The 11,057-nt window shown below is 34.1% G+C and overlaps 2 protein-coding genes across 3 annotated transcripts in view; one reads left to right on the top strand and one right to left on the bottom strand.

Moving 5' to 3' along the window:
- Positions 1–2,021: 2,021 nt before the first annotated feature.
- Positions 2,022–3,768, bottom strand: LOAG_09114 (hypothetical protein; the record flags this gene model as incomplete). The annotated part of the gene is made up of 4 exons (XM_003144642.1): positions 2,022–2,147; positions 2,634–2,730; positions 2,912–3,019; positions 3,695–3,768. The coding sequence occupies 4 exons, from the start codon at positions 3,766–3,768 to the stop codon at positions 2,022–2,024; spliced, it is 405 nt and encodes a 134-aa protein (XP_003144690.1).
- Positions 3,769–3,928: 160 nt separating this feature from the next.
- The window catches only part of LOAG_18436, a gene marked incomplete at its 5' end in the record, with an annotated part of 16,609 nt that continues 9,480 nt past the window's right edge, over positions 3,929–11,057 (top strand). For both annotated transcript variants that reach the window (XM_020451096.1, XM_020451095.1), the window contains 17 exons: positions 3,929–4,000; positions 4,759–4,884; positions 5,077–5,170; positions 6,288–6,464; positions 6,661–6,820; positions 6,892–7,090; positions 7,190–7,255; positions 7,429–7,569; positions 7,733–7,910; positions 8,488–8,708; positions 8,871–8,980; positions 9,043–9,144; positions 9,321–9,417; positions 9,890–9,973; positions 10,054–10,160; positions 10,217–10,376; positions 10,658–10,817. In XM_020451096.1, coding sequence (XP_020305152.1) covers positions 3,929–4,000; positions 4,759–4,884; positions 5,077–5,170; positions 6,288–6,464; positions 6,661–6,820; positions 6,892–7,090; positions 7,190–7,255; positions 7,429–7,569; positions 7,733–7,910; positions 8,488–8,708; positions 8,871–8,980; positions 9,043–9,144; positions 9,321–9,417; positions 9,890–9,973; positions 10,054–10,160; positions 10,217–10,376; positions 10,658–10,817 — 2,254 coding nt within the window. The remainder of the gene's footprint in view (positions 4,001–4,758; positions 4,885–5,076; positions 5,171–6,287; positions 6,465–6,660; positions 6,821–6,891; positions 7,091–7,189; positions 7,256–7,428; positions 7,570–7,732; positions 7,911–8,487; positions 8,709–8,870; positions 8,981–9,042; positions 9,145–9,320; positions 9,418–9,889; positions 9,974–10,053; positions 10,161–10,216; positions 10,377–10,657; positions 10,818–11,057) is intronic.

The following is an 11,057-nucleotide window of genomic DNA, read 5'->3' on the forward strand; positions in this document are numbered from 1 at the left end:
TTTGATGTTGAGTATTTGTTCACATATGGTAACTGATTTGTAAAGGCTTTATCCCATACAAAATCTTTTATACAATGGTGAGAAAGCTGTACATCAGATAATTTCTATGCAATTTTTTCTAAATAAAACTGTTCTTATATGTAAATTTCTCTTGCACCCATGAGAATACTGGATATATAATGATTGTTCCTCTTTACACACCCGATATATAAACCCTAAGAATCTCTAACAAGGTTAATGTTGATGAAAATTTTTCTCCACGTCGCAACTCAATACAATCCGGACTTATTTCTCTCTAATTTTCGAATCCTTCGATATTTCTCCCGTTGTTCTATGTTATTACTTTGAACTTCATTCTACTATAAACGGGATACTTCTAACCTGGTTTTATTGTATTTGTTATTTGCACAACAATAAAGGATAACTATTATATTCCTCGAACACATCACCAATCGGTATTCAGTAAGTCACAATTTTTATAAAAAATAACTGCTTTACGACTAACAAGAACAGATACCTCACCTCACTCTTTTAAGATTTTCTTCCACGACAGAAGGAACTTCCAGAATTCTTATTTTGTCATTCAGACAAATAATGCAGCTTGCAGAATACCCCCTAAAACATTCTAATTACTCCTTTATCGGTATTTTCTCATTACCGTATGCTACAGACATAGCATAGACGAGATGCTATAATAAACCTACTGAATTTCTTTTCCAGGCGGAAATAAGTTACTGGGCTGGTCGCAATAAATATTCAGCACACACGCAATAAGTATCCAGACTGTAAGTGTTCAAAAAAATCATAAACAGCAGATGTTAAACTACTGCATAAAAACAACTGAAGTGACACAGAAAAGATCATGTAACGTTTTAGATATTTAATCATGCTTGAAGACGAGGCGAACTAAGAATATGATTGCCCAAATAATATTCTTATTTGGATGTTTTTTTAACAGAAATGCTTTTATTAATACTGTAACATATGCATAATATGGCTATTCCTTTCAAGACTCTGCCAAGTCTGTTGAAAAAAATCTTTGTCTTACAGTAGGCTTGCTTGTGTTACCTTTCGAATTTCTGTCATTTGTGCTTTCCTGAAGAATAAGAGAATTCGAAAGTATGTAAGCTATTTTTAGGAAAACCAAAAGTGATACATCGTTGGTACGCATCACTACATCTTCTTTGTAACTGGCATGATAAATTGATTAATCTCTGCATGTAAATCACAGTGGATATGTAAATGTGGGTATGATAAAAACATGATGTCGATAACCTTTTGATAAAGGTATGCGTTTATCAAGATGTTCGAAGAAAAGTGTATATCCGGTCAATTTTCAAATGATATCAAGACACGTTATACAAGTGAAATAAAATTTTTATCTGAAAGCGACTCTGGATATCAAACAAAAACAGCTAGGGAGAAATAAAAACTATTCCAGTTCTTCCTTCTCAGCAGTGTTTCGCCAACAAAGCAAAGCTTTCATACTTTCATTTTCTGCAATTTCTTTTCTTCACTACCTCACATCCCTTTCTCATATACGTCAATAGAGGAAGTTTTAACTGGTTTGTTGCACGGATTAGACTTAAGTAACCTCTTCAGCTGCAATAGTATCTCCATCAATTAAGAAATTATAGCCATATAAATTAAAATAGTCCATTCTTGATTGGAATCCAACAACCAAAGTAATGTAAGTTTGAATTCATACAAAAGAAAGAACTTTTGTAATACTTGTCCCTTTTGCATTTGTGAAAAACATTGGCTTCTTTACGTCATTCATAAATGCTAAGATTATATTACGTGAACGTACTCAATACAGTTATCGGAAAACCGAATTTATTATACATTAAATGCTTAGAATATTTCTAATGATTCATCACTGCATTTATTCACTAATTTACATTCCTTAGAACCTAATTCCCCACACGTTTTTTCTATCTTTGTCTAACGGAAATTCACACCTTTATTTTTTTGACAAAGGGTGTCCTAACTTCCCATGCTAATCTTCCTATCTAATCTTGTTATAATGCTTGTACCGTTTCCGATGTGTTTCTGGTGCTTGAATGTTTACTGTAAAGCACTCCTACTTCCTCAGACATATAAACCCTCTTTGTAACAAAACGAGGATATTTTGGACCGGTGCTCTTCTATAGTTCATTACTTACGATTGCATTTGATTCACGGTCGAGCGATTTCCTACTCGTTACTCTTCAATAATCTCACTAGTTAGCTCTGTATTATATCAATTAAGCAGTAATTTTTACTCTGTGTCCTCACAACGTATTTCGACGTCCTCACAAGATAACCCTTTAATTAAATTTCTGTTTGATCCTAACTCAAGGCTAAACCTTCCAAATCTAAACGACTCGATAAAAATTTTTTATAACAGTTGTGGAAGACATGCCAGATGGTCTCGAAATTCGTTCTAAAACAAATATTATTCAGTATGCATGAATTATGAAGGTGATCTATGTTAACAATAAAGTGAAGCAAATTTTAATATCCAGTTTGATGGAAATTCATTTGTCATCAAAGAATCCTCAAAGAACAGTAACTAAGAACGTCCTCATCGCTATTTATTTGCAATTAATATCCATGCCTAAGAAATACAAATTCAAAACGCGCAAAATTACCTGTATAATAACAGAACCGCAAGCATCTCTAGTAACTATTAGAGCAAGAAGACCATCATGCACCATATGAGGCACCAATATTAACAGTTTTAATGCACTGAGATCCTTAAAGAACAATAATAAAGCACAATTTTTTGAAGAACCCATGCCATGGCATAGCACTACCCAGTGAGTGATTCAGTGTATGGGATGCATTATTAGCTTCTTTCGAGAAAGCAGAAAAAAAATTGTGAAAAGATGAACGATCCAAAAAAAAAAACCTTCCAAATATGGAAAACCTTAAAGCACTTTTGTAAATGCAAAATTCAGGCATAACAACTTCGAGTGTACGTCTTTTGACAAAATATCGGATAATCGGTAACAGCGACAAACAATCTAACTGTTTCCTGCAATTTTAGTGTCGTCTGAGCGACGACTGAACTTCATGAAACCCTATCCTAAGCGAATGTGAAAATAACTTCTTCGACTCATCGACAGCAAAGTAACTTGTTGAAAAATACATCCAATAAATATGGTACTAAACTACAGTTCACATATGTGAACAAAAAGCACTTTCCTTCCAGAAACGAAATTATACAACAAATTATACATGCATAAATTAGCACATAAGGTAGTTGGTGAAGATACTGACAAAAAAAAGGTAAAAGATAATTACTAGAAAAATTTTCTGCGGTGCGATTAACTGCATTTAAGAAATGCATTATTGGCAACATGTAAATAATAAAAGGACAACAAAAGAAAACATACTGGGTTCGGGCAATGTGATTTGTTCATGTGATCAAGGCATCCATGATAAGTAAACGTTCAATTCCATGTTGTGGAAATTTCCAAAGTGAAGGGGCATTGTGTGCAAAGGAATAAATCATGGAATAAAACTACTCATCACAATCATCAACAGTACATTCCTGTCGGAAGAAAAAGGGAGTGATGGTGACGATACTGTAGCTGCCCAAAGGATGGCAATTATCGTCTTGTCCAACCTACCAAACACTTATTCCTAGCATGTCGTTCTCTTCTACATTTCAAAGTAGAAAGAATTACGGGCTGAACATCGCACTAACTCATCAATCTCCACTCCGATAACGCACCATTTGCTTTTCCCAAAGCGCAACGCTGAAGCAGACACCTCAGTCATAAGACGCTATACATAGATCTCACAGACATACTAGCGGTCCGTTAGTTTTAAGCAGTACGTGGATGGGTGAATAAACATAAGTTATACTGTTTGTGAACGTTATTTATTTCGTAGTATTCACGTAATGCATTTCAGTTGGTGGTATTAATGTGTTGGTAATATGGTAGCAGATGAGGACTTCTTATTCCAAAATCTTCAGTATTCTGCGATATGTCTTGCAAAGATGAAAAATGTAAGTAATGTTTTTATTGTATATTAGCTCAACTGATGTGGATAATCAGACATGAAGTTTTTAAATAGATTTTTCCTGTCCTTGGTTCTCTAGCAGTTTCAAATTTTCGGTCTTTATTTTTCAAATTGATAGGAAACATAGCTGACAGAAGGATAGAGAAAAGAAAATCTATTGTCTTTATCTGTTTCGAAAAGCTTACAATAACTTCCTCTCAAGGTGAAGGTTTAATCCAATTTGTATTTGAATTACCAGAAAATCATGGATAAGGAAACAATCTCTTGGCTGACAATGAGAGTCAGTGAGAACGAGAAGCAAAGAGATATTTATTCTGTAAAGCGTGAAGGAATTTCTTAATGGTAGAATACTTGGGTGTTGAAGTGATTTCAAAGTATTTGGGAACTAGACAAAATAGGCATAAGTTTACTGTTACCGTGGTGATATATTCCAGGATCAACCGCGTAGAGGAACGCTTTATTAGTATGAGGTTGGATGTTTTAGGTGGTCATCACAAATAGACTATAATTTTGATTTAGGAATGGAACGGGGTTAGGTTGGAAGTTAAGTGATAAGCCATTGCTGATCTTCTGAATACATTTCGATAATAAAGAAGCAGCGAACCTGAGGTTTTCGTTTCCATTATGTTCATCGTTTAGTTTACATAGATCATACTGCTGGTGATTATTTGAAATATTTTGGAGAGGATGAGCTTGATAAGGAAAGTATCCCAACAACTCAAAATGTTTCTGCAAAATTTTCAGGTGCCGATAAAAAAAGTATTGGAGATTTTGCTTAATGACATGGACGGAAGTGAAAGGCCGTTGGATTACAATGCTCGAACAAAATTGCTTGCAGCTGGAATTTATTTATTATATGCCGAAGGACGAGTATGCTATGCTTTGCTTACTGCTTTTATTAAATTAAATATATCAAGAATTATTTATATTTCGTTTCTCATTACTCCACTCGATTTTTTTTTTATAAAATGAAATCCTCATTGTGTCCATAGACTAAACATAATCAGAAGTTGCTATATTTCAATGCTTATCATTTCATTCCACTTTTTCACTTTTTTTTAGCACCTGAATGATTTACTTCCAATTCTTCTGGAAGTTTATCGAAGTTTGCCACGGTTAAAATGGATTGATGATGATGTTCCGAATCGACAAGACAGTGCGTATTGTTTGGTTTGCTCATATCATTTCACTAACGAGTATCAAAATGAATGAAGTCAAATAATAATGACGTGGGTATGCTGCAATAATAAATTGTACTAGATAGTTTGTTGGGTTCAGTGGTTTTTGCTGTTGATTACATTTTTCAAATTTTATTTCTCATTTTATTTTTATGATCTGGAATACGTGACAAAATCTCATTAACATGTGAGCTGAAGCTCTTATTTTTCACGTCATGCAATTCCTCATCTTTAATATTTGGACCTTAACTCCACATTATTGTAATTCTCAGCTTTGTCGTTGACTGCGCCTTTTTTGTTAGGGGATTGAAAGTGGCTTAAAAACGCAGTAGCAAACAAATCCCCAATCTTCTGATGTCCTATACCATTTTCTTATTAAAAGGATAAGACAGGCAAATGGTCAAATCCGTCACATGAACAATGTTATTAATCAAATTTCCAGATGCTGTTCCATTTACATAAGCATACATTTCTTTTCTAAGATATTGGAGCAGATAACCAAAAAATTACCCAACTTTTTTGAAAAGTCGTAAATTAAAAACATTGTTTTCTTAATGGTAATACGACGAAGTGCGTTTTCCCCTTCCCCCCCTCCTCCCCCTCCCCCACCATACTATGGATTCTTAGGTTACTGGCACGACCGAATAATAAAAAGTTGATAAGACAGCAGCTGGATATATAATGATAGCTAAACATTTTCATATCATCTCTCCAAAGCAGCAAATCATCAATCTAGTTGTATTAGCTATTCTCAGAAGCATTTAAATTTCCTTGCGTCAAGCTATAATCAATCTCAGGTTTTGTTTAAGAGGACTGTACGTGCGCATTATGGGCTAGTTAAACTAAGATGGAAAAACACTCAATTTTTTAGTCTACTTACCAGACATTAGTGAGGAAACGACTTACTCATTTGAAATGAAATAAAAAAAGTTTATATAATTCTTAAAAATCCGAAACTAGATTCTGTCATCTTTTATGGCCAGATATGCTTTTAGTTAATTTTTATTTTTCATTTCTAATTTTCCTGAATGGGGTTACAGATTCCCGTTAATTATGTAAATGTGTAAGTTATGAAAACTTCGGTAGATTTTTCAGAAGTACCAATACAGGAGAAGTTTGCCGTGTGTTTTAATACTGTTCTTAGTGAGCTTGCTTCGAATTATCCGAGTGTACGTGATATTATTATCTCTGCACAAATCGAATTGCTTATGGTCATTTCTGATGTAATTGTTGATATTTGTGATCAGATGCATCCACAATTCCAAACAAAATGTATGTGTTTGCTTTTTTCGTAGCCGATTGAATTACTTGGTATCAGTACATCTGTGGGTGGAAATTTGATATTGAAATAAAATTTGGAAAAATGTTGACTAAAGTTTGTTTTTAGTTGTTCTTTTTATTTATTTTTATTCTTGTTTTAATCTTTTTAATTCTCTTTTAACTCAGTTTTTTCTGTCTATACTTTTAGGCTACTTGATGCGAGTTGTTTGTTTAATGATTGGATTACTTCGGACATTTGGACGATATAGCAGTGATAAGGATCATCCACTGATTTCGGTTATTTATCCCGTACCATTCATGATCACCCAAATAACTGCTCACAATAATCAGATAGTTGGAAGTAATAGGTTTGTGACTTATTTTATTTCTACTAAATTCCTCTCAAAATATAAAGCTAAATTCGAGAAATATTGTTTAGAGTGGGGACTCTTCGGTTAACAACCGATTCCGAAAATTTCCTATGGAATGATGCTGCCAATACAGAAAAACAGGACCAGAAAGAACGTTTGCAGAAGATGTTCTCCAAACATGCTAGCAGCTTCGTGTTGCCTGTTTTCAGCGGCAGTCTTCCAAAATTCAAATTCGCAATTGCCGAATTGAATTCGTTCTCCAATATTGTGAGTTTAAATCTTTTAAATGATGTTGAGGTAATGTACTTTTTAATATTTACTGATTTTAAAGTGTACTCCTTAATTTTATCAAGTATCAAGTTACAGATGGAACGACTGTTAAGAAAGCCACTGTTTGATATCATGGACGGATATGCTACTGATGTATATATGGTAAATAAATTTTCGTTTTCTTCTACTCAACTTGATAACCTACAGCTTATTGAACTGTAAATACAATTGGTGCAAAGTGAAGAATAGCAGTGTAGTAAATTAAAATGTTTTAATATTTTCTTTATATTGTAATTTCTTGTCATTTTCAAACTGAAAATAGAAACCATGTTCAGGCTGGACAGATCAAACGTTTCCCATATAAAACAGTGTCGGAATGTCTTTCATTGGTTTTTGTTACGGCCATTAGAGATGCTTATGCGCCGTATGATATGCTAAAACTCGAAAAATCATTGGCTCAAAAATCTGCGCGGAAGGTAAAGCTATCATTTCCGTTCAAATAAATTCATATTTCTGGGGTGCTTCGTATTGGATTAACAACTGCAATTATGTAAATTTCATCCTTTTCAAATTTTAGAACTTTTGCACATTGTAATATTTACGATTTTGATTGCTTACAGTTGCATCAGTTTACTTCAGGTGAAGACATTGGCTACAGAATTATATTCGAAGGGAGAAAATTTTCTGAATGCACAGAAATTAAACGAGGATGAACGAACATTACATTGTCCACTGTTGATTAATCGAGTTAAAATGAACGTTCTTTGCAGCTCAGTTTGTCTTGAACTTATGGTTTGGGGTACATGCGATGAAATTGGTATTTATTTTCACTTTGAGTAATGAATTTCTACTCTGTCCTCTATAGGTCAGCTCCTCCCACGAAATGTAACTTGATTATTCACTGCGATGCAGAAATAGCATGTGCTAGGCAGTTCTTGAACAACGGGATGTACTTATTACTTATTCACAGAAACTGTATGTTATTTTCAAGCATACTGCATGTTATCAGCTAGACTCAGGAAGCGTCTACACTAGCAAAAACCTAAAAACCTAATCACTGTATATGTTAAATAAAATAGATGAATTGAAAGAGATGTCTGAAGGTCAGTTCAAACGAAGTGCTTTGATTAACGTCTTTATTTATATGAATTATTCATTAAAGTTGTATGTGGTCACAGATACTGAGACTTTTTGGGAACTTTTTTTGTAAAACTTTCATTTCATCTCAGCATAGGTAATAAGAATGAGTTGCATAATCTGTTGGTTAAACTATGCTCATTTTATGAGATGTGGACATAATCTCATAAATTAATATTGAAGTCCTTTGGATTATATAGCAGTATGATATAAACTTTCTGAACTTGTCAGGAAAATGAAATTTATGTAATTTACAGATGCGGAATCACTTCATGCTACAATAGCTGATCGTCTTTGGCATGTTCACGGACATCGTCACGCATCATCCAAAATATCTCTAATAATAATGGCTCTGGAAGCACTTGGCTCACTTGCTGTTAAATTCCCAACAATTGCTGCAACACTGGCGATTAACAGTCTTAGCCAGTTCTTGGTTGAACCTTCACCTGTTTTCTCGAAATTGGCTGTAGACCTCGGTGTAAGTTTTCTTGCGTATTTTTACTGCTAACCTGGTTAGTACCAAACTTCTTTTCTTTATGGATAAAAATGAAAAGTTCAACATTGCAGTATATAATGGAACGTTACAGCAGTAGTGAACATTTAGAATGTAATTTTTTGCGATATTTTGATTTTGTTGCAGGTTATAGAAAAGCGTGTTTTCAGTGAGGGAGATCGGAAAGATGGAGAAATGATGAAAAAGAAGCTAACTTTCGAAAGTATAAGGAAAGTGGCAATAAACTCTCTTTGCAGGTATCTATTTAAAATATCTGGTTGTTAAAAAAATGCCATGAATGAAATAATTCAATTTTCAGGGCACTAAGATCTGCCATGATAGTCGATAATTCATCTGTACAAGCCTGCCTAACAAATATCTCCTCCAAACTGTTCCTTATTGCGAACAAAGGCTCAAATTAGTATGATTAATGCTCATTCAATTCAAGATTTCCATTTCCATTTCAGACCATCAGTTCTCCTGATCCGGTTAAATTTCGCTCGGTTTTTAGTCTTATCTTTATAGTTTAACTCCTTATCAACGACTTTATGTCAGCTAGTGTTTCATTAAAAACAAACTTGAAGCTATTACATTTAGTGGCTCGGCTCTCGCTTTGGAAAATGCGATACGCATTGTTGGCGGTATTGGTGCTGCTTTGGTTGATGTGGAAAATGTTCCGCAACTTGCTTTTAGTGTATTTTTTGCTTATTATCTGTTGATATTTTAACAAAGTTTTGTTATTGTAAGTGACCTGCCGAAACTTCTTTTCCTTTTCAGTCAAAAGAACATCAGTGGTTGAAATTCAAGAAGCGTGTGTTTTAATTTACATAATGTTTGTCAGCTGATAATGGATTTATTTTAAATAACAGGAATAATTCCATGTCACTAGAATGATTATACATTTGAGGTTGTGCGCCTATCCAGAACATAATCATTTATCCGTATTTGAAGGAAGCAGAAGTTAATTCTGTGTTGATTTTTAAATATTATTCAAAACCTATAAGCTTTGCTGTGTTTTTTCTCAAGTGCATTTCCTTATTACTGTGCAGAGATGTATGAAGGTTTTTCAAAACATGCTTTAAGCGAATATGTGAAACTTATTACTTTAACTTTGCAACAGCTGCTGTTTCCGGATGAGACTGATGAACAATTACATGTTTTTTCAGGTTTTTCAACAAGCTTTTACGGAAACATCTACGAATCATGATGTCATTGTAGCAGAATTGGCTAATATGTGGATAGCTGGCGCGGTATGCTTATTTATTATTGCTTATCCAGTTTCTTCCAAAATAACATTTTGGATGAATGATAGATTATTGTTCCATTTCAGCGTGACATACATGATCTGATTTGGTTACTTTTCACGAAAATAACGATTGAGTCAAGTAGTCGAGCTTATGATGCTGATACTACTGATGGTGTGGAACATCGTTATGCGTAAGTTTAAGATTCGATGATATTTGGTGTTGCATAAAAATATAGACGTATTTAAGATATCTGTCCTTGGCAGTTGACAATGCGATGGCTAAGATGGCAGAGAATGTGAATGATAATGAAGACAAAATGACACTACTGTATCGTTTTTTGGAACTTTTTGTGCAGCTGGGACATGAAGGAAGGAAAGCCGGTGAAAAATTGGCAAGGATCATGAAGGTAATCAGTTTTTACAAAATCACGTCAAGTTTTTTGTCAGATGGCCCGTGACAATCAAATATTCGGGAATTTAAAAGCGTCAAGTTGTGTACGTTTCAATCAGTAATTACTCATTTCTTCAGAACTTTTTTTTGATGCTAGCTTTTTTTTTCTTTTTTGGAAGTTATTTGAGGTACCAAAAGTCGTTATCAATCCTTTGAGTTGGTTGTTTCGTCAGTGACTATAATTTTTGTCTTTTGAGGATAAGTTTGTGCTGAAGGTATTGCTTCAATCATTTCCAGCTTTCAACTGGTGCTGGGAACTTAGGTGTTTTGATTCCGAAGATTGCTTCTCTACTACGCAGGTCTGCGACAATAAAGAACCCATCAGTTCGGCTGCGAAATTTGTTCCGCGACTTTTGGTTCTGCTGTACAGTACTCGGATTTAATGTCGCCCAGATAGGTTTGTTATAAAAATACAAATAATATAAACTTCTATTAAATTTTCCATTAGTGAGTAAGCTTAAAACATTGGAAAAAAGAAAACAAAACAGGTACTGCACTAATCCACTCGTACTTTACTGTGTGATTCACATTTCTGATCTAGTTGAGGAAGAGACTTGAGTTATGTGTTATTCGTCCGCAGAAATACATGTAGGATCAAACTTAGGTCTTTGGCCAGAAGAGTGGTTTGATGCTGCTT

The sequence above is a fragment of the Loa loa genome, assembly GCF_000183805.2.
Source record: "Loa loa unplaced genomic scaffold supercont3.312, whole genome shotgun sequence".
NCBI lineage: Eukaryota > Metazoa > Nematoda > Chromadorea > Rhabditida > Onchocercidae > Loa > Loa loa.